This window comes from Lissotriton vulgaris, chromosome 5 (assembly GCF_964263255.1).
Source record: "Lissotriton vulgaris chromosome 5, aLisVul1.2, whole genome shotgun sequence".
Taxonomy (NCBI): domain Eukaryota; kingdom Metazoa; phylum Chordata; class Amphibia; order Caudata; family Salamandridae; genus Lissotriton; species Lissotriton vulgaris.
The window spans coordinates 1,786,415,765-1,786,439,774 of NC_141693.1; the positions used below are offsets into that span (position 1 = coordinate 1,786,415,765).

A 24,010-nucleotide genomic window follows, 5' to 3' on the forward strand; every position below is an offset into this window, starting at 1 on the left:
TCGCTCCTGTGAAACCTGCCAAGCCAGTGGTAAAGCAGGTGGAACAACAAAGGCCCCCCTGATACCACTACCTGTGGTGGGGGTTCCCTTTGAAAGAGTGGGGATTGATATTGTTGGACCAATGGATCCCCCTACAGCATCTGGGCACAGATTCATACTGGTGGTAGTGGATCATGCCACCAGGTACCCAGAGGCAATTCCCCTTAGGACCACAACAGCTCCTGTTGTGGCCAGGGCCTTACTTGGAGTTTTCTCCAGAGTGGGGTTTCCTAAGGAGGTAATATCAGATAGAGGTACCAACTTCATGTCTGGATATTTGACAGCTATGTGGAAGGAATGTGGTGTCAACTACAAGTTCACCACCCCTTATCACCCACAATGCAATGGGCTTGTTGAGAGATTTAACAAGACCCTAAAGGGCATGATTAAAGGATTACCTGAAAAGCTCAGGCGAAGATGGGACATCCTTCTGCCCTGCCTTTTGTTCGCTTACAGAGAGGTCCCTCAAAAGGGGGTTGGCTTCAGCCCCTTTGAATTGTTGTTTGGGCACCCTGTAAGAGGACCCCTGTGTCTTGTGAAGGAAGGATGGGAGTTACCTCTCAAAAAGCCTAAACAGGACATAGTGGACTATGTACTTGGTCTCCGCTCCAGGATGGCAGAGTACATGGAGAAGGCATCCAAAAACCTTGAGGCTAGCCAAGAATTACAAAAAGCTTGGCATGACCAAAAGGCTGTCCTTGTTGAATTTCAGCCTGGACAGAAGGTATGGGTGTTGGAGCCAGTGGCCCCAGCAGCACTCCAAGACAAGTGGTCTGGACCCCATACAATTCTGGAAAAGAAGGGAGAGGTTACCTACTTGGTGGACCTAGGAACTCCCAGGAGCCCCCACAGGGTGCTCCATGTGAACAGATTGAAGGCATATGTCAGCAGGGCAGACATGGGCTTGCTCATGGCTACAGATGAGGGACGGGAGGAAGAGAGTGACCCTCTCCCAGACCTGCTCACTCAGAACCCTGAGGATGGCTCAGTTGATGGTGTGGCCTTAGGTGGCAGCCTCACTGAACATCAGCAACATGACTGCAGACAAGTTCTACAGGCATACAGGCATATGTTCTCATTGACACCCAGTCAGACTAACTGGTGTACACATGTGGTGGACACTGGTGACAGTCTTCCTGTAAAAAGCAAAATTTACAGGCAACCTGACCACGTCAGGGACTGTATAAAGACTGAGGTGCAAAAGATGCTGGAATTAGGTGTCATTGAGCCTTCAGAGAGCCCCTGGGCTAGCCCAGTGGTTCTGGTCCCCAAACCTCACACCAAAGATGGCAAGAGAGAGATGAGGTTCTGTGTGGATTACAGAGGACTCAATGCTGTCACCAGGACAGATGCACACCCTATTCCAAGGGCAGATGAGCTCATTGACAAGTTGGCTTCTGCCAAATATTTGAGCACATTTGACTTAACAGCTGGCTACTGGCAAATCAGGTTAGCTGAGGAGTCTAAAGCCAAGACAGCATTTTCTACCCCTAGTGGGCATTATCAGTTTGTGGTGATGCCCTTTGGTTTGAAAAATGCACCTGCCACCTTCCAAAGGTTGGTGAACCAAGTCCTCACTGGGTTGGATGACTTTTGTGCAGCTTATCTGGACGATATTGCTGTCTTTAGCTCCACCTGGGAGGATCACCTGATCCACCTGAAGGAAGTGCTTGAGGCTCTGCAGAAGGCAGGCCTCACTATCAAGGCAACAAAGTGCCAGATAGGGCAGAGCAAGGTTGTATACCTGGGCCACCTTGTAGGTGGAGGCCAAGTTCAACCACTGGAGAGTAAGATCCAGACCATCAAGGACTGGTCCCCTCCAACTACCCAGACTCAGGTCAGAGCTTTCTTGGGCCTGACTGGGTACTACAGGAAGTTTGTTAAGAACTATGGGTCCATTGTGACTCCTCTTAATGATCTGACATCCAAGAAGATGCCCAAAAAGGTTCAGTGGACAGAAATCTGTCAAAAGGCATTTGATGACCTGAAGAAGGCCATGTGCTCTGCACCTATCCTGAAGAGTCCTGACTACTCAAGAGAGTTCATTGTCCAAACAGATGCTTCTGAGTTGGGAGTGGGAGCAGTGCTTTCACAGCTTAATGTAGATGGCCAGGACCAGCCCATTGCTTTCATTAGCAGAAGGCTGACCCCCAGAGAGAAACGTTGGTCAGCTATAGAGAGGGAGGCCTTTGCTGTGGTGTGGGCCCTGAAGAAGTTGAGACCATACTTATTTGGCACTCACTTCAAGATTCAGACCGACCATAAGCCCCTCCTATGGCTTAATCAGATGAAGGGTGAAAACCCCAAACTACTCAGGTGGTCCATTTCCCTACAGGGGATGGACTTTACAGTGGAGCACCGCCCAGGGACTGACCATGGCAACGCAGATGGTCTCTCCAGGTACTTCCACTTAGAACATGAAGACACAACTGGTCAAGGTTAGTCTAATGTCCCTGCGTTTGGGGGGGGGTTATGTAGGAGAGTAGGGTCTGCTATCCTATGGTCACCCCAAATTTTTGCTTTTTGCTTCACTGGTTTCTGACTTAATGTGGCTGTGGGCCTGCTAATCAGACCCACAGCCTGCTGTTCTCTCTCTAAATTACTGCCAATGCACTCTAGGTGCATTACGAATTGGAACTGGTTCACCTTATGAGCCCCTGTAATAGTGCACCCTAGGTGCTCAGGGCATCGGTGTATCCAAGGCCTACCAGGGGCTGCAGCACGTATTGTGCCACCCCTGGCCTGGCCTCCATATTTGACACAACTGGCTGATCACTCAGCTGGGGTAAGTCGGTGTAACCACCTCTTACTTAGGTACAGTATGTCTGTGCCTAACCCTAAACTGGACACATAGGTTCCTATCAGCCACTCCTATGGAAGGCCTCATCAATCCTGGAGGCAGAGTGCTTGGAAATATGTGAGATGGTGCTCTGGCATGAGCTGAGCCTGTCTGCAGCTGTCGGGAACCACTCCCTAAGCTGTTCCGGGATATTGCCATACCATATACTCTTAAGTGCATTATAATCCTCGCGGTTAAATGCTATCTTTGGTTTGGCTTTATCAAAACATGTCGAGTAAGGTGTCATACGAACTGGAATACTATCCCCTCGCCAATTCTGGCGACGGGGATAGCATTCCACCCTTCTAGAGGGATACGACATGTGTGTAACCCTAACCCCGGTTAAAGTTAAACAGAGCCTCAGCTTCACAAAATGGACGCTGCCACCACAGACACAAGTCTGGCCTCCTGCTGCTGACCGAAACTCGGCAGATGGTGGCCTGGACAAAGGGTTTCCTGCCTTGGGAGGTGCGAGCACCACCCCAGACAGGATTTTGTGTATTGGGTAGGACAGGGCTGAATAGAATCAGACATGCCCGGGGCACACAAGGTGTCCCCGTGCATAGGCCAGCCCAAACCGGTTCTGGGGCCTTCCAGCCCCAGTCCTGGCGCGGAGCTGGACAAAGGAAAGGGGGTGTAACCGCCCCCCTTCCTGGTTCCTCCCAGAGGAGGGACCTAGTAGGTGATCCACCCCCTAGATTGGAATAAGAAGGGGAGCAGTGCCATTGCACAGCAGATCATCCCGAAATCAACTTAAAACTAAGAAGAAGACTGGACTTCGACATTCTGCTGCACAGAAGACTGAAGAAGAATCTCCCTTGTGGCCAAGGAGTGACCACCCTGTGAACACAGGCACCAACCAGCAACTCGACGTCTGCTTTGCCGCCGCCTCCCGCCGGAGCCCGAGCCCAGAGCCCGACAAGAACCAGATTCCCAGACCTCTCAGAGCCCGATCCACAGTCCCTGCAAAGAAGGGACCCGTGGAGGCACCGAGTGACGTGGGACCGGACCTCTTGGAAGACACTCGTAAAGCTGACTGCGCAGCTTCTGAGGCATCCTCGACGTTGTGCTTTGGGGACTGAGAACCCCCACCACCGAGCAGCCCTTGCACCGAAGATCAGCCCCCCAGCATCTCCACGATCTGCGTGGGGCCCTTTTGCACTGTGCCACTCGACGCGCCATCCCGGCCACTAGCCACGCGGCCAGCGGCCATCTTGGCGACGAACCCGAAGATTTAAACAGCAGGTCTGGTTGCTCCAGACCTACCCAAGCTCCTGTGAAAAGGAGCACTCACTCTGACCTTGCTGGTCCGAGTGAACAGCATCTTTCAACTTCTGCGTGGCTTGCATTTGCCAAGGCCTGTTTGCTCCGATCAGGTCGCCGACACCGCCAACAGCGAGAAGCCTACGTGGGACAGCTCGTGACCGACTCCTGGACGTCCTCGACCCCGGGTATCCACGTGGCTGCAGAAAGAAGCTACCCGACAACGCCTGTTTGCACCCGACATCGCCTGGTTCCAATCTGGTTCCACGGTAGTCACTGGCTAGTGACTTTGAACACTGTCCCCTCTGCTTTCAGGTCTTCAACTCTTCAGATCCACCCTTGGATCCACCGGAACTCTTCTCATCGAGCCGCCTGCAGCATCTTCAGCTCCAAGCACCATCGACCAGCGTGACGAAACCCGACACATCTTCGACCCTGTGCACCCGCTTCCTGTGGGTGAGGTAACTCAGCTCCGCCGGTGCTCCTGCACTGGTACACATCCCAAGGGCCTGTGTTTTAAGTTTCAGCTCCGTAGGTCACTCGGAAGGTTCCTAACTTTCTAACTTTGTGCTTTTTACGCACCATAGACTTTGTATTGAGAAGTGCGTGCACTTTGGACACTGCACCCGAGTCCCGTGGGCCTTTCCCGACTTAGCTAACTCCAGTCTCGAATAGCTCCAGCGATTCCCAAGGCCCTAGGCCTCTTCACTTTCCTCCTGGTATCTCTTATACCACTTTCTTAGTATATGGTTTAGGTGGCCCCTAGGGCTCATCCATATTGTGCAACTTTTGTGTATTTTAAACTGTCTTGTGATTTAACGCTTGTGCTTCTGTGCTCATAAAGAGTCCAGGGGATTTTATAGTTAATAAATCAATATATATTTTCAATATATATCTGTGTGGTGTCCCTTTCATTTGGTATTCAAGGGGGTTGTGTATGGTATAACAGCTGGCTTCACATGCCTTTCAGAGTTTAGCCTAAGACTGCTTTGTCCACGTTACCACTAGGATAACTGGTCTACAAGGTTGAATTACAACCATCATCATAAGGGTTGCTTGGCATGGTACAAAGTGATCACTAGAACTAGTGAGCATTATATACCAGGCCAACTTCTCACAAGCACCGATCAGCGTAGAGGTCACTGAATCTTACCACTGGCTTCACAGTTCTATAAAACCAATTTCTGTAGGATGAAATGTATTCCATTTCTACCCTCCCTAATTGCATAATTGCATGCCTTACGGAATCAGAAATATTCTCGGAAGGTCCAATTCTTCTTCCCTAGATTTGTTCATAAAGTCATGAACAGTTATGGTTATGTTATGTTAATCTATATTTGTATAGCGTGCGGCTACTCCCAGGAGTGTCCCGCAGCTAGAACAAAACGCAAAGACTACATAACATCAAACCATATGCAGCAGTGACACAGAACTTCACTGCTGGAAAAGCCACGTTTTCAGACTTTTTCTGAAAATGAGGAGATCAGGGCTTTTTCAGATAGCAAAAGGTAGGCTATTCCACAACCTAGAGGCCACAACATAGAAATATCTACCCCGTAGCTGGGAGAATTGAGTCCTAGGGATAGTAATCAGCAGTTGAGAAGAAGATCTCAGAGTGCGTTGGGGAAGATAAGGTTGAAATCTGTCCCCAAGGTAAGGTGCTCCAAACTTGTGGAAAGCTTTAAAAACCAGGACCAGGGCCTTGAAGTGTATTATTTTCCGCACCGGTAGCCAGTGCAGTGAGGACAAAAGCAGAGAGGTATGAGTTCTGGGCCCAGTCAAGAAAATGGCCCTTGCCGCAGCGTTCTGGATCACTTGTAGTCGGCTCAGGAGATAATCCGGAAGGCCGAGATTCAAGGAGTTCACATAATCCAGCCTGGAAACAACCAAGGCCTGGACAACAGTTTTCCTATAAGGCATGGAAAGCAAGGGAAGGAAATTCCACATCATTCTCAATAGTCCAAAACATGTCACAGCCACGGTCTGAACTTGAGCTTTCATAGAAAGGTATGCATCCAACTTGACTCCTAGGTTTTTCACGGTGGAGACAGAAGACACGGGGGGGGGACATGTCCTGTGGCCACCATGTATGCCAAGCTTCACAAGGCCGTTGCCCGAAAAAAATAATCTCAGATTTCTCGGAGTTGCATTTTAAATGATTATGACTAAACCAGGAGAAAACTTTAGAAAGACAGGAATTAATGAGAGTGCCATTGAAATCCGCGCCGTTCTCGCAAGTGAACAGCAGCTGGGTGTCAACAGCGTATGACACTCTTTTAGACCCAGATTCCTCGGCAAGAGGGGCAAGTGGAGCCATATACAAATTAAATAATGCGAGCCCTAAGGAACACCCACGTTCAGAGAGGGGATCTCTGCAGCAAAAGGAGGAGCCCAGATAGTTTGGGAGCGGTTAACCAAAAAAGAGGAAACCATCTCAATACCGTGCCACCAATACCGCTCTCCCTAAGTCTTTGCAGTAATCTATTATGTGGCATGGTATCGAAAGCTGCAGAAAGATCCAGTAAAACCAAGACTGCAATACCACCTCTGTCCAGGGTAGCTTTGATAGTTTCAGCCACCTCAAGCAGAGCTGCTTCATTGCTAAAATTAACTCTGAAACCTGACTGGCTGGGGTGCAACAAATGATTGGCTTCCAAAAAAGTTAGTTAAAACTCCATTAACATATTTTTCTACTGCCTTAGAGAAAAAAGGCAGGAGTGAGATAGGCCGGAAATTACTGGCTTCCTCGTTCAGCTGTAGGTTTTTTTAGCAGCGGGAGGATATTGGCGTGTTTCCATGCTTGTGGCATGGACCCCTCCCGCAAAGCAGTATTCAAAATAGGGTTCACTATGGGATTAATCACTTCCGCTAAAGTAGACAGGACTTTGACTGGGTAAGGGTCGGTGAGGGAACCAGATTTCAAGGATTTCAAAAGCACCAAAGATTGCTCCTGGGAAATCACAGGGAACTCGGTAAGTGAGATGATAGGGAGGGGATGCACTTCTAAGAAAGATTCTCCAACATCCTCCTTATTAGGCAGCGGGACAGAGAAGGTATCCTGGATGATTTAATTTTTTTCATAAAAGAAACAGGCTATACGCTCAGTCCAGTCGCTTGTCGGAGCGAATAGGCGACAAGTAGTCGTGGGGGAAGAGATATTTTCTACGATGTGCGAAAGGGATTTACTTTTGTTGGCTGCAGAGTCAATTTTTGTTACTAAAAAACATTTCTTTTCCTCACAAACTTTTTTTATAGTGTTTTTTTCAGGGCAGTTTTATAGAGTGATTTATAAGAGGAGCTGTAGTTCCTACCCCACTCTCTTTCAAGATGTCTACAAGTCCTCTTACTGACCTTTAAGGCTTTGTGTACCACGGGCAGAACCATGAGTGGCCTTAGCAGCCCTAAAAGGGAGGGATGTGGGGGGTGCAGTTCTGATGCCTGGCAACGAAGCCAGTCTTCCAAGGAATGAACATCGTGTTCCAAATGGCCACTTGAAGGAATCGAATGGTGACTTAAAGCACACTGGATCACCTCAGGGGTCATAAGATGGAATGGCCTAGAGCTGTGGCATGCCCTTGCTTTGTCTAAAAATTGTGATCTAGAATTGTTGCGCCAAATTTTGAATGCAACCAAATGATGGTCGGACCAAGTTAAGGCACAAGGGGCGTCAGCATAAATCGGGTTGGAAGAAAAGACCTGATCCAAAAGGTGCCCCCTATCGTGAGTAGCGAGGTGGACATAAGGAGTCAAATTCAAAGTATCTAATGATTCGCGTAGTCTCATGGAATCAGGATCAAGTAGCTTGTCCATGTGAATGTTAAAATCCCCAAGAACCACGCAGTGGCTGTATTTAGCCACAATAGGATAGATAATGGGGCTGATAGAGTCTAGGAAACTGTTTGCTGGTCCGGGGGGACAATACATAACTATTCCTGCCATGGATTGCTGTGCAAAGATCGTTAGGAGAAAACCCAGGCTCTTAGCTCCCTCAATTTCCGAGTTAGCCAAAGGAATACAGGACATGAAATCTCCTATGTATTATGGCTAACCCACCACCTCTCCCCACAGGGCGATCTTTCTTCATCATCTGGTAGCATTGGGGAACTGCATTGGCTATTGTGGGATTAGAGGCGTCCGTTAGCCAAGTTTCCGTAAGGAACACCAAGTCTGGAGAAGAGTCAGCTAGCAATTCATAAATTTCAAACTCCTGTTTCTTTAAGGAACGAGCATTCAATAAAAAAGCCTTCAGGCAAATCCCTGAGATCTCTGAACTAGAACTGGGGGAACTCGGATCCTCTGCAACTATATGTTCGCCAAGAGAAGGGCGGACAGTCCAGTTACAGTCATTACAACTCTGGGAAAGATTATTCCCCATCATGGCAAGATGAGGTTTGCAGACCAAATGTTTGTTGATGTCTAACAGAAAGTTTCTGCCATAACTAATAAATGTGGGGAGCTCCAAGGCAAAACCGGCAGCATGACCGGCCCGGCCCCTTCCGGGACGCTGACGGGTCCAGACGGGCTTGCCTTAGGCGCGCCAGCAGTGCGCCCGCTGCACGCGTCCGCTGAGCGCTGAGAGGGCCAGCGTAAAACAACTAGACTGCACCGTTGTGAGTAACAGTGGCGGTAAGATGCGGCCAAAGTCAGGGTTCTATTCCCCCTCCCTCCAACTCAAATTCCCAAAGTATGTGCAGCACAATAAAAAAAGTGTTCAGACAGAATAAAGTCACATTAGAACAGAATAAAACAAGTTAAAACAACACTGAGACTTTTAACAATCTGATAAAGTGCAGAGCGTGCAAAGTAAGCAGCAAAGTGGAGAGTAGTAGAGGCAGGAATGAAAATTACGGGGTAATTGGTAACTTAACAATTGGGGCAGCTTCAGCAATACTGGTATTTCTGACCTTTTTCATAGCATGAATGTGAGGAAGAGGGTTTTTCCCTTTCTTTGCCCATATTAGCTCCGAGACTAGGTTCGTTCCTGTCCATGACATGTCACAATCCTCAATGGTGTGGGAATCTGGAAAATGAACAGCAAACTACACATTTCTTTCAAATCTTCTCGTCCCCCCAGGAAATACATTAGTTGAAAAGAGTCTGGGTGAAAAGGTAGCTGAGGAAAGACTGGCCTTGGAAGAAAACAGTGAAAATAAACCACTTATCTTGCGGGATTTTTTTTTTTTTGCCAAGTCCTAAGATCCAGAGCAAAGCTAAATCGCCCTGCAAATGATTTCCTGAGTAAAACATACCCTGAAAAATTCAGATCTTTGTTCAGGACTCCATTACCCACGGAGCAGAAATGATTAACTTTCAGTTTCTGATGTACATTATAGCACAGTGGATCTCCTGGGATCAGTAAAGCACCAGGTTCTGCATTTTACTAGTGAGGGGCACAATTTCTTCTAGATTTCATCCTTTTCTGGAAGCAAGGGTAGTTTTTGAAAATATTTTACCAAGATACTGAACTCTAGTGTTCATGTAGGTAGTTCCATTATCGTCTTCTCGCACAACCTCCTCCTCCAGCTGATCATCTCAATCACATATACACTGGAACATTCCATAAACTAGTAACATTCTAGGTTGGGCTGAAAAAGGCCGTGAAGTATCTAGAAGAAACGGATCTCAACCGATCTCCTTCCTTTACCACTGATACATCAACGGAGTCATGTTGAAGAGGAACCCAACCGTTTTCACCCACGTGTATGTAATAATGTAAAATTCATGTTAATGGACTACAGATATATAAAACACCAAATGCACCTTCTACTCAAAATTCACTTAATCCTGTGCAGGAGCTGCTTATTGAGGCTAACTTTACTTGCAGTCAAGAATGAGCCAGCCTCCTGTTACTGATTAGCCTGGTAAGTGTGAGTAGCCTGTTAGCTGTTAGCACAGATATGGCTGGAGATAGCCTTATTATGTTGTCAGTGCATGGTCACTTCGATTGTAGTGTCCCTGCAGTCTAACAAGTGGAGCGCTGAGAAGATGACATCTCACTATGAGAGAACAACTATATTGGCAGTTAATAGAGATTGGCATTTTATTGGGAGCCAAATCATGATTGGTAAATCTAGTACAGATTAGGTATGATAATACTGCAAGGCATCAATCTTCATATTTCCTTGTAGGTCTAATTTTCACTTGGAGATTTGAGCTGCTAAAACCTCTCAAGATCATCAGGGGAATTAGGTTTTACAGTTAACTCACTCCCAACCCCATCACGCAGTTACCGGTATCCGTGACTGTGGGGAACAGACTCAATGTAGAGATTTCTAAGCCTCTAATAATGGGGTATATTGATATTTTTTTGCTTCACACTCTTTCCTTTTTCAAAGTTTTGCATGATGTTGCAGTTAACCAACTAAACAAAGCTCAAAAGTGATACTTGACATTCAAAGAATTCGACCAGTGTGGCATCTGTAAATATCTTTTTTCATTCCATTTCTCACAGGTGCTGTTCCCTACTTGAAAACAAAGTTTATCTGTGTAACGCCGTAAGTATTTTTACTTTGTTATGCTTTTCTCATGTTTTTTAGCCTTTTCCAACAGGATCTAAACAATTGTATTTATTTGCATGAAGGTCCTTCTCTTGTTCCGTCAGGAGATATTTTTTATCTGCAGTTCAATGTCATCAGTAATCTCGCAATCTTGGTAATGTTAACATTTAATTGAAGAACAGTTGGTTAGTGCAGTTAATGATTTACAACAGTAATTGCCCCAAAGATTTTCATGTTACAGCAAAAAGGGGAATTTTGGTTGGTGTCGGTGACCAGTGGATTGTGGTGGCTACCCAGCCTTGTTTAGGGACACTGCCAAGCAAGATCAATAGTCCGAAAATACTCTCATTTTCAAAGTGTGTGTCCGTTTCCAATCCGGTCAGTGGAAGACATATAATTCTATGACCCATTTTATGTCTGGCATCCTCCCAGATTCGATTATACTAAAATAATGTGTATAACATACTTACTAATAGGGGCTTTTAGCCACACCTATTCATCCATTAGTCAATTCTGTCATTGGCCAACTTCTCTGTGAGTGGCAGCTCTCTGATAAATACTTCTACGTCTAAATTCCTCACGTGTAGAATAATCCCCAGGCGTCAGACTGGATCTGGAAACTTCAAAGCTCTAATGTCATCAGTATGGGGCGCAGGCTTCGAATTGATGAAGGAAGTGTCCTCAGGTGACGTCACCAAAGCTATGTAGTACCCATCTAAGCATAACAATGTCAGTTCCCTACGCCTTCTAAGTGGATCTGGAGCTCACTCGTCTGATTTGTGAGTTTTCATCAGGAAATATTTACAGTGTGCAGTATGATGTCACCACCCAAATGTTTGGGTTTTAATCTCTGCGGGGACTGTTAGGGACTGATGTCTATTACTGATCCCCACTTCATTTGTCTCTGATGCCTTAGGTCGTACCTCGACTTGTGCTCCTGCTCATTTTGTCTGAGCATGCCCCCTAAAGTAATCCAGGAAAGGGAGGTCAAGCTCTACATGGCTCACGTCCGAGATGGACAAGCTAAACAACAAAATCTTCCTCTGGTGACAATAATATTATAGGTGATTCATCCACATAATGTGTATAGTTGTCTCGCAGATTATTAGAACATTACAACAATTTATTTATTCATATTTTATTAGTATCAAAAAGGTAATGAAATCACAATTATATACATTTAAAAATTATTTGATATCTCTAATCAGTGCTGTCAATAGATAGGCAGAGCCCCATGTTAAAAGACAGGATTCAGTAAGGAACATTACATATACAAAAACAATTTATAAGTAACAATAATTCAGAATGCAAAAACAACACAAAATGCAAAAATACAATAATACAATAGGTTGACGATACACATAGGACTAAATAGAAAACGCCTACGCGTGTTTCGGAACACAAAAACACATGAAATGTTCCTTCAGGGCGAAAATATATTTGTAAATATTTGAAGGCCCATATGTTAGTGGTGGAGCAACCACGTGGTATGTGGTATAACAGCTCAGCAAAAGTAAATCTAAGAAGACAAGTCTTCCTGTTCTTAAAGATGGCTGTAAGGCACCAATGAAGGCTCCTACAATTGTCAAAATTTGCAGCGGTGCCGGGGCTAAGAAGAAGATCCAGATGTCCACTAAGGGCCAAATGTTATGAGGTACCTGTCCAGGTCCACACTAAGAAGGGGAATGAAGGGTATTAGTTAAGAATAATCATGGCCGGACTATAAAACATGAGACACCCGCAGGGCAGATGGAGTGGGGTCACAGAGGGCGGGGGAGGCGGTCTCTTCACGGCGTGTTCAAAGGAGATAGAAGACTCATTCCCAGCAAAACAATAAAGCATATAACACCCGCCGGGCGAAATAAACAGATGGGCAGTGTTGTGTTAATGGAGCGCTCCTGGCAGCATGTTTCTGGCTCAGATAAAGGTAGCGATCTAAGGCGTCCTCTGGCAGCGTGGCTCCCTCGCCGTGCAGCAGCTGGGATGGCAGACGAAGTCGTCAACACGCTAGACCTAGTCCGGGGTTGCCATCATTTCACAACTCTGGTGCAAACGAAGGGAAGCATAAGAAGCACAAGAAACATGAGAAAGGCTAGTCTGCCACCTGACAGCATCTGACCCCCATAGGATCTTCATGCTCTAAACTGGAGTAGGTTATCATGGAGCTGGTTAATCTTCCTCCAAGCAGCCCTGTGGTAGTGACTCAGCGGGATCTGGCCATGGAGCGACCTCTATCTCCACTGGCTCCACCACTGTCTTTGTCTGGCCCTTTGGCACCAATACCTTCCTTTCTAAAGTACTCAATGCTGACTCTTCCAGAATTTCTGACTTCAGGCACACCAGTGATGTTCCTCAACGCCATGTACAGCATTTTGCCAGAGCGTCGGCTCAATCCGGCGTGCTGTTGGGCCCCTTGGAACCATATGGCCTTTCTATATTTATGAATCTAGCTCTGATGCCATTTGGCTCCATACCTCCTGGACCAACGTTGGATCCTCCTGCCTTCAAACCAGCTTTACAATACACCACAATGCAGCTACCTATACCTTGGATGGCATCCCAACGCATCTAGCATCTGGCCTGGACACGTCGCAGTCTGTGGCCTGGGCAATGGTTACCTCCATCACCAATTGTCGTCATGTTTGACTGTGTATGTCTAGATTTTGATCAGATGTTCAGGCTAACCACATGACCCTACCATCAATGGTTCATGCCTCTTTGGGGGAAAAGTGAATTCTGCATTAGAGCAGTTTATGAACAGCAAGGCCACAGCCAGTTCTCTGGGCTTGGAATGGCTTCCTCCTACTGGGACTGTTGCCAGTTGGATCATGTTTGTGGCTTTTTAAGAGGCTTCTTTCGGCAACATCAGGCCTTTCAACCCCAAGCCCAGCAACTACAAATTCTATGAGACAATACAAAAGTAGAGGTAAGGGTCGAGAATCCGTCCGCCCCTGCACCACATAGCAGCCAGACCTAGTTTGCTCCGAGTCCCACTCGGAGCCTGAGGCTAGGGGATTGTCCTGCTTTCTCATAGCTTCGAAGGCAATTACTCCAGACTAGTGGGTCCTCCATATTGTAGAAAGAGGTTACATCTTTCCCTTCTTGCAGGCTCCACCCCTCAGCTCCCCCCCCCCCCAGCAGACCACCTGTGATAATACAACAAGACTTGACAGCACTCCTATGGAAAGGAGCGTAGTTAGTGCTAGAGCAGGAGAATGGAAAGGGATGTCAGACGTTACTTCCTGATGCCCAAGGACAGTGGTCTGTGCTGATTCTGGACCTCAGAGAATTGAACTTTTTCCTCAACTGAACCTACCTCAAGTGTTACTGGCATTGGGGTTTGAAGACTGAGTGCATACTTCGCCATCCCTATTCTGTGATCACGCTGGAAGTACCTGCAATATGTGGTGTATTCTATGTATTGCTAACTTGTGGTAAGTCGATTTGGCTTTACAGCAGCATCTCCAGTCTTTACAAAGGTGATGGTGGTGGTTACAGACCATCTCAGGAGGTCAGGCATTCTAATCTGTGCATGGGTGACTGGCTGATAAAATCCGAAGTGCCAGAGCCCAAATCTCACCTGTTGCCCTCCCAATGACAACAGTTTGCAGGGTTGGTACTGGACACCACTCTTTTCTGCACCTTTCCTCCACTTCAAATGATTGCAGACATCCAGGAAATCGTTCCATTCTTTTACAAGGCTTGCAAGTTCCAATCCTGAAGGTACTAAGATTCCTAGGCCTGCTGGCTTTCTGCATTCTCCTAGTCACGCATGCACTTTGGCATAAGTGGGGCCCTTCAGTGGTGTCTTCGCGGACAGTGGCCACTTGCCGTATTCCATTGTGATATTCACCAGCGCTGTTGCGGGATGGCCTTCACTCCCTCCTGCACCCAACCGTGGTTGCACAATTGATAGATGCCTCCATGTTAGCATGTGGAGCATACCTAGAGGATCTGGAGAAAAGAGGCCTGGGTCTCCATCAGAGCACATTCTCATCCAGGGGATACTCATCAATAGTCATAATCTATGAATAATCCCCGCCCATGTGCGGGATCCCGGAGCATATAGAAAATACATATAAATATATATGTATATATATATATGTGAAAACATATATTTGCAGCCTAAAACATTTCCTAACTGGCAAAATTGCCGCAAAATTACATAAATTAGCATACATACAGTAGTACTCTCCCAACCCCTAAGGAAGAAAGAGAGCAGGAAAACATTTGTATACAACAATGCTTTATTGCCATAGGAGAAACCTGTAATTGCAGGCATTTGCCAGTAGGCTGCAGTAGAGTATAAAGCAACAAAGAAAAACTGACACCATGCATTAGAGTAGGGGTACCGTGCCTTTAAGACCTGAAGGCAACCCCCTGCTCCCATGATGCACCACAGGTGACAGTTGGGTCAGTTCTTTTTTACGGCTCCTTCTGTGAGGATCCTGGAGCTTGAGCTCTTCAGTTTTCAACTGAAATTGTGTTTTTGAAAGAATTTTCTCTTATATTTCGACATTTTTGGGATTAATAAGGCTTCTGATTTAATTTTCTGTGGTAACCCACAAGAATTTCCTGTCAGAATGCCTGCTCTGTTCCGGAAATGTCCTTCTTGTGACAGAAAAATGGCTCTGGCTGACCAACATTCTGTGTATATTGTTTTCCTACTATCTGCACACAACCCTGATCAGTGCCATCACTGTCAAACGTTTACTAGCCGAACTCTTCGCGACAGGGAGAGAATTCGACTTCATGCCATGCAGGAGATAGACAAAAGTCACCAGGTGGGTGCTTCTACAGTCCCCAGATCTTCTCCTACAAGCAAGCATGGCCAAAAACTGCGTCATTCCACTTCTCATGTCCCCAGGAAGAGGAAGAAAGGTCTAAGAACTCAGTCGAGGTCGCCGTCGAAGAGGCCCAGATCATCTTCACGACGTCGAAGATCTCCCCCGCAGCCAAGTAAGTCGGCGTCGCGGCGCCATGCTTCGGGCTCGAAGTCCATGGCTGCTACCACATCTAAGTCTCCGTCGAGGCTTCCATCGACGTCGAGACACTCTCTGCCGCCTCGGAGGGGATCGGCGTCGAGAGCTAGGACGGCATCCAGGTCGCCGCCGGTTGGCGGGCCGCCGTCGAGAGGGACTGTCAGATCCCATCCATCGACGTCAAGGAGGTCGACGCCAGGGCGACGCCAGGAAAGGTCGCTGTCGACGCGACGTCGAAGAAGGTAATCGTCGACACGACGTCGAGAGTCGTCGGCGATACGGTGTCATGGAGCATCTCCATCTGTTCGACGTCGAGGGAGATCGGCGTCTAAGTCTTCGGATCGACGTCGAGGCTTTCGCCGTCGAGGGATCAAGTGACGGTAGTGGTGTAGTCCCCTGGTTCCGGATCTTCAGGAGGCAAGTCATCATCTCCTGGTTTTTAATATCGTGGAGATCTCCCCGGAACCTTCCCCCAGATCTGCGGACAGGTCACGCAGTTCCGTGCCTCACCATCCTCAAGGGGCTGTATCTGGAGGTCAGAGTAGCCCGGGCTCGGGTTACTCCCGCACATATTCTCCGTCTACGGCAAGAACGCCGGCCAGACCGTCTAGGTCTCCTCGGAGTCCCAGGATTTCACCCAGGCCAAGATCTCGGATCAGATCACGTTCTCCAGTACGGCCAAGTCACCTGTCAAGCCAAGCTCTCCAATCCGTCCAAGACCGAGGTCTCCATCAAGACATCGCTCTAGGTCCAGGGACCGTCCCAGCAGGAATCGTGACAGGCCCCATAACAGACGGCGTACAAGATCTTCCACACGGTCGTCTTCGACTAAGTTGTCTTACCGAGATTACTCTCCAACCTTCTCATCTACGCCTCCTTCCAGAGTCTCTCCAATTGACGACATCGCGACTTTCTCCGATGTTCTGGGCAGGGGAGCAAAAAAGCTGAACATTACGCTGCATACTCCAGTGGTTCCCACTTCTGTGATTTTTGATACCCTTCATCATCGCACAGCGCCTAGGCCTCTACTGCCCCTGGTCCCCGGCCTCCTAGAACCGGCTATGGCTACTTTCCTCACACCAGCCGATCTGTTCCATCTCGGATAGCCAAGAAGTACAAGGCCCCTGCAGAGGATCCCTTGTTCCTCAGATCTGATCCTCCTGCGGACTCCATTATTGTGGCGGCTGCCATGAAGTCCCATGCAGGCTCTAATTCTTCCTCAGTACCACCTGAAAAAGACAATAAACTTATGGACTCTTTTGGTAGGAAGGTATGCAACACCTCCTCTTCATTTATGAAGGTGGCTAGCGCCTCTGCCTTGCTTGGAAGGTACTACAGGTCCCTTTGGGACTCCCTGACTCGCTTTACAGACAAGCTCCCCAAGGAAGATCGTCAAGATTTTCTGGAGATTATACAGGAGGGAGGCCTTGTAGCCAATCAGGTTATTAGCGCCGCAGTGGATGCCTCTGACCTTGCGGCCCATGGCTATTCCAATGGTATTTGTTCCCGTCGTTCGGCCTGGTTCCGCCTGACAGGGCTCAAGCCAGACGCCCAGAAGATTTTGAATCTGCCATTCAATGGGAAATCTCTGTTTGGACCACACGCTGACGACGAAATGTCCAAAATGAAAGCTGAGATGGACACCGTCAAAGCGGTGGGATTAGAAAAGTGCAGGGAATTCAAGAAACGCTTTTGCCAGGGAGATAGGAGGTCTTTCCAGCAGAGGGTTCAAACCCCTCCGTGGCAATCCCAGTCTCAGCAGAAAACGCAGTTCCAGCAGCGTCGTCCTGGCAGAGGAAGAGGTGGCAATAACAAGCAGCAGTCTTCCTCCAAGCAACCTCCTAAGCCCTGAGCCATTGCTTCCTCCACGTCTGTTCGCCACTCCGGTGGGAGGGAGTGTTTCTCATCATCTGGTAGAGTGGGAATCCATTACAAAAGACAGATGGGTGCTGACTATTGTGCACCATGGTTACTTGCTGAGGTTCAAATCTCCTCCTCCGCAAGTCCTCCCTCAGGCGCGACACCTTCCCCGTTTCAAAAGTCAATTGCTACAAGACGAAGTCTCCGTCCTCCTAAAGAAGATGGCCATAGAGTAGGTTCCCTCTATTCACAGAATCAAGGAGTGTACTCCCGGTATTTCTTGGTTCAAAAACAAGGAACTGTCGAAGAATACAGGCCCATTCTGGATCTTCGTATGCTGAACAAATTCATACGAAAAGAAAAGTTTTGCATGCTCGCCCTGCACCAGATCTTCCCGCATCTTCATCAGGGAGACTGGATGTGCGCCATCGACTTGCAGGACGCCTACTTCCATATACCAGTGTCAGTCAAGCATCGGAAATTTCTAAGGTTCAGATCGGACGCCGTCACTACCAGTTTCGAGTGCTGCCTTTTGGCCTGAAATCTGCACCTCGGACATTCTCCAAGTGCATGACGGTGGTGGCTGCTTTTCTTCGCAAAAGAAAGATCTTCGTCTATCCGTATCTAGACGATTGGCTGTTGAAAAGCTCCACTCCGACGCTGCTTCAAAACCATCTGTCGTTTTGCCTCAAACTGATGGACTCGTTGGGCCTTGAAGTCAATCTGAAAAAGTCAGTTCTCAACCCTTCCCAACGGATCCACTACCTGGGTGCTTCTCTGGACTCACTACAGGCAAGCGTGTGTCCTTCGGAGGAGAGGTTGTCATCTATGCTCCTGAAGGGTCGCCTTCTTCTGGACACTCACGCCCCTACAGCCAGACAAGTGTCCTCTCTTCTGGGATCGATGGGCTCGTGCATTTACATTGTGCCCAATCAGTGGGAAGACCGGGTCTTGCTTCCTCAAGAAGCCAGGGACTCGATCAGATGGTGGTTGAAACGGTCCAATCTCCTTCAGGGAGTTCCATTCCATCGTCCTCCTCCATCCCAGTCAATTGTCACGGATGCCTCCCTTCAAGGCTGGGGCGCTCACATGGACCGACTCCAAGTTCAAGGCCTCTGGTCCGAGGTAGAGCAAGGCTACCATATCAACTTCCTGGAGCTTCGAGCAGTTCATCTGGCTCTCAAGTCTCTTTATCCTTCTCTGCGCACCAAGTACCTCCAGGTTCAGACGGACAACACGACAACTATGTTCTATCCGAACAAACAGGGAGGCACAAGGTCAGGAGCCTTGTCTCTGGAAGCACAAGCCATCTGGCACTGGCTCCTAGCAAGGGGCCTGTCCCTCGTGGCAGTTCATCTACCAGGAGTTCAAAACATTCAAGCAGACTGCCTAAGCAGGGTCTTCGTAGAAGCGCACGATTGGGTGCTCAACGAGGAAGTCGCGCACAAGGTTTTTTTGGTGCTGGGGCGTACCGGACGTAGACCTGTTCGCAGACGCGGCCAATGCAAAATGCCCCATCTTCGCGTCCAGGTTTCCCCAACAGGGATCTCTGGGGAACGGTCTTTTGATCAGCTGGTCGCAGACATTACTCTACGCCTTTCCTCCCCTGCCTCTGATCCCGGCGGTGATCCAGAAGTTCTACAGGACCAACACCAGGATGATCCTGATAGCACCAGAGTGGCCACGCCAGTGATGGTACCCCGATCTTCTACAGCTGTCAGAAGTTCCGCACCGGCGCCTACCATGCCGTCCAGACTTGTTGACCAAAGACCAGGGGAAGGTGTTTCACCCCAACCTTCTTTCCCTTCGATTGACGCATGGCTCCTGGGGTCATCCAGTATGGACATTTAGACCTCCCAGCAGACTGCAAGACTATTCTTAAAGAATCAAAACGACCCTCCACTAGGAAGTCCTATGCTTTCAAGTGGAAGAGGTTCTTCTTATGGTGTCATGAGCACTCTCTTGACCCGGTACAAGGCCAAGAACAGGTGATTCTTCCATATCTATTGCATTTAGTGAGATCAGGCCTGAAATACCCCTCCATCAGGGTTCATTTAGCTGCAATCACAGCATATAGGAAGACTCCTAAACAGACATCTTACTTCCTTATGCCTGTAGTTAAAGATTTCCTAGAAGGTCTTAAAGTCTTTCCACCGTGAGGTCCCCCTCCCCTCCCTGGGAGCTTAATATCGTCTTGACTAAGCTGATGAGTGCTCCTTTCAAGCCTATACATAAGGCCTCTTTGCAGCACTTGACCTGGAAAGCTGCTTTTTTAGTGGCGATTTCCTCGGCCCGTAGGGTCAGCGAAATCCAGGCCTTGTGTTGTAAGGAACCTTACACAGTTTTTCATGCCAACAGGGTGGTCTTAAGAACGCACCCAAGTTTTCTGCCTAAGGTAGTTTCAGACTTTCATATCAACCAGTCTATTACCTTACCTACCTTTTTTCCTAAACCTTCCACTCCCCCGGAGAGGTCATTACTCTCTCTAGATCTCCGGAGGGTCCTGAAGTTCTACTTATCAAAAACCCTTCCTCTTAGAAAGTCTGACCGGCTTTTTGTTAATTATGGCAGTACTAATACTGGCCTGTCACTTTCCAAAAGGTCAATTTCTCGCTGGATTGTCTCCTGTATAGCTTTAGCTTATCAACTAGCTAACAAGACCTTGCAGGGTAGACCACATGCACATTCTACTAGAGGGAAAGCTTCCACTACAGCTCTCCTTCGTAATGTTCCTATTTCTGAAATTTGTTAAGCGGCAACTTGGCGGTCTGTCCATACCTTTACCCGTCATTGTTGCCTGGACTCAGATACTCAGGCCGATGCCAGAGTAGGGCAGGCCTCGTTAATCTGTATTTGCAATATATGTCTTAGTCATTCTGTGAAGTTTTTTACTTCTTGCTCGTCCGCGAGACTTTGGGTATGAGCTTGCTAATCCTTTCATAGATTATGACTATTGATGAGTATCCCCTGGATGAGAAGGATTAGTTATTTACCTGTAATCCTAGTTCTCATCCAGGGGTATACTCATCAAAGTCATAAGCTCCCGCCCAGCTCCCCGGACGAGCAGATTTATAGAGTTATGAGATGTTTTATTGTGGATCTCCTCAGGTGTTATGCACTTCCAAAAAGAACTGACCCAACTGTCACCTGTGGTGCATCATGGGAGCAGGGGGTTGCCTTCAGGTCTTAAAGCTCTAATGCCTTAAAGTCAAGGTGTCGGTTTTTCTTTGTTGCTTTATACTCTACTGCAGCCTACTGTCAAATGCCTGCAATTACAGGTTTTTCCTATGGCAATAAAGCATTGTTGTATACAAATGTTTTCCTGCTCTCTTTCTTCCTTAGGGGTTTGGAGAGTACTACTGTATGTATGCTAATTTATGTAATTTTGCGGCAATTTTGCCAGTTGGGAAATGTTTTAGGCTGCAAATATATGTTTTCACATATATATAAATATATATACATATATATTTATATGTATCTTCTATATGCTCCGGGATCCCGCCATGGGCGGGGATTATTCATAGATTATGACTTTGATGAGTATACCCCTGGATGAGAACTAGGATTACAGGTAAGTAACTAATCCTTCTTCACATCAGTCTGTTAGAGCTGTGTCCAAGTCGGCTGGCACTCAAGGCCTACCATCCTCCAGCCAAGTTCAGTCAGTCCAGATCTTAACAGACAACACAACTGTGATTAGGTACTTCAACAAGCAAGGAGTGGTACGGTCTCACCCTCTTTACTTGGAAACATTGAGACTATGGCCTTGGGCACACTGCCAAGGGTTCTGGATCACCACCAATCACCTAACAGGGTCTCTGAATGTCAGAGCTTACAGCATGAGCTATTTCTATCTTGCCAACCACGTTTGGTGTCTTCTACTGGAGGTTGTCCGCAATATTTTCATCCAGTGGGGAACTCTTCAAGGAGACTTGTTCTCCTCTTCAGAAAATGCCTAATGCCAGAAATTCTTCGCCCTCCAATATCCATTGATGAGAGCCTTGGGGCCGCGTTTCAGTTTAGGTGGAACTTTCAACTGATTTACGCGTTTGCCCTTTACTCTTGATTTCTAAGGTTCTGGGTAGGATTCGCCAACACCTGACCCACGATGTTCTCATTGCCCCAGATTGGCCAAGGAGGGTGTGGTATGCGGACCTTCTGCTCTTCTCCTCATGACTTCCCCCGTAAACGTCCCATCAGGCCAGACCTTCTCTCACAGTTGGGGAGCAAAAGGAGGGTTTCCCACTACATCTCCATGGACTCCACCTACATGCTTGGAGACTGAGAGAGGACATCTGAGTTCCTTTCAGCTGCCAGCAGAGGTGGTGAACGTCATCTTGTTAGCACGTCACCCGTTCACTAAATTTGCTTACTGTGGTAGATGAAGCAACTTTGTTGTATAGTTTGCAGAAAACAATGTAGATCACTTGCAGGCAAAGTTGTTACAGATCCTCCAATATGCACTTTTCCTTGCACAGAGGAGTTGTGGCATAGGCACTGTCGATGTATTTGGATGTGTTATCAGCATTCCTCTTTCTGCCGGATCAGCTGTCCTTTTCAAATCGCCCATTTTTATGCATTTTCTAAAAACGTTGACAAATATATAGCCTCCAATTCCTTTTTGTTGTTCTCCAGTAGAATCCCAATTTGGTTTTGACTTTTCTAATGGGTACTCTGTTTGAGCTCTGCATAGTATTTCCTAAAGGACTTTGACTTTCGAAACAGTGTTTTAGGTGACTATTACCCCAGCCAGACGGGTGAGCGGGTTGCAAACTCTTTCTTCCCATCCTCGTTTCACCTCTTATTTATTCTGATATGTTGGTGTTGCGAAACAAGGCTGCTTTCCTAACAGAAATGGTGACTCCTTTTGACCTAACTTATTCATCACCCTTCGAACTTTCTATCCCTTGCACCATATTACTAAGCAGGAAACTCGATTGCTTAGGTTAGGTACTAGGTGAGTGGTCATTTACTATCTGAACTGTGCCAACGACATACGCCTGGATGACCAGCTGTGGTTCTTTGGTGCCATGAATGCAAAGTGGTGCAGAAGAGGACTCTTTTGAGGTGGACCATCCTCTGTATCAAGACCTATTATGACTTGGTGAAGAAGGAACCTCCAAAAGGGATCGGAGCCCATTCCACCAGGGCCAAATCCACTACTTCTGTCTTGCCAGAGTACCAGTTGCAGAGATATGCAAGGCAGCTATGCGGTCATTCCTTCACAGCTTCACCAAGCATTACTGCCTGTATTCTTGTGGGACACCCCCGCGCCGCACGGCCACCAGCTGCTGCGTGTGCCCCATTGCCTTGCCCTCTGCCTCGCTGCCTGCCTCGCTGCCGGCTGACGCCGCTGTCGTCTGTTTTGTTTTTGTTTTGTTAATCATTTGTGCTTGCTTAACCAGTATTTTCTTCCCGTGTTAGCGTATTTTGTTTTCCATTTGTGCCTGTTATTTTTTGTCAGTTTCTGCCCATCTTAGCGTTCTCCTTCTGTCTGCCCGCCTACCTCGCCGCCCTCCGCCTTCCCTCCCCGCTCCCCGCTTCCCGCCACCACCGCTGACCCCGCCCCTTTTTCCATTCTGTTCCCTCCCCGCTCCCGCCTCCCAGCTGCCCCGCCCACCCGCGCACTTCGCCTTATATGGCGACCGTGCGAACGCGCAGCGGGCGCGCCGATTGTGCGCCGAAGGCGCGCCAAAGGTAAGCCCGTCTGCGCCCGGACCGCGCCCAGTGCCAGGACCCCTGGACCTCGAAGACCCCGACCGACCCGCCGGACGTACTCAGCCGCCACCCTCAGCGCACTCAACACCGGCCGACGCCCAGAGTGCCACCAAGCCACACCACGACGCACCCACGGACCCTTCAGCTGCCACGCCTGCAAATTCACCTGCATCCGGACCTGCCTCGCACCAACACCCGCCAAGTCAAACACCAGCAGCACCCACCTCAAGTGCATCCTGCTCAACACCCGCTCCGTCCACAGACACGCCATCGAACTCTGGAACCTTCTAGACGCCACAGCCCCTGACGTTGCCTTCCTCACGGAGACCTGGATGAACGCCTCTTCAGCTCCCGACATCGCCATCGCTATCCCAGAGGGCTACAAGATCGTCCGGAGGGACCGCAACGCCAACCAGATGGGAGGAGGCATCGCCATCATCCACAGGAACACCATCCGTCTCACGACCAGCACCGACAACACCCTGACCACCACCGAACACCTGCATTTCCAGATCCACACCGACCCGAACACCACCCTCAGAGGCACCCTGATCTACCGACCTCCGGGACCACGCACCCAATTCAGCGAGGACATCGCCGACTTCGTCAGCCCGCATGCCCTCCCCTCCGCCGACTACATCCTCCTGGGGGACCTCAACTTCCACCTGGAGAACAACGACCGCAACACCAGCACCCTGCTCGACAACCTCGCCAATCTTGGACTCAAGCAGCTGGTGTCCACCCCCACCCACCTCGCCGGACACACACTCGACGCAGTCTTCTCTTCCAGCACAGACATCGACTTCAGCCAC

At 48.3% G+C, this 24,010-nt stretch overlaps 1 protein-coding gene across 7 annotated transcripts in view; it reads left to right on the forward strand.

Annotated features, from left to right (window-relative positions):
- STAT3 (signal transducer and activator of transcription 3) overlaps nt 1-24,010 on the forward strand; it is a 378,615-nt gene that overhangs the window by 286,678 nt on the left and 67,927 nt on the right. For all 7 annotated transcript variants that reach the window (XM_086924116.1, XM_086924122.1, XM_086924118.1 and 4 more), the window contains one exon: nt 10,593-10,635. In XM_086924116.1, coding sequence (XP_086780242.1) covers nt 10,593-10,635 — 43 coding nt within the window. The remainder of the gene's footprint in view (nt 1-10,592; nt 10,636-24,010) is intronic.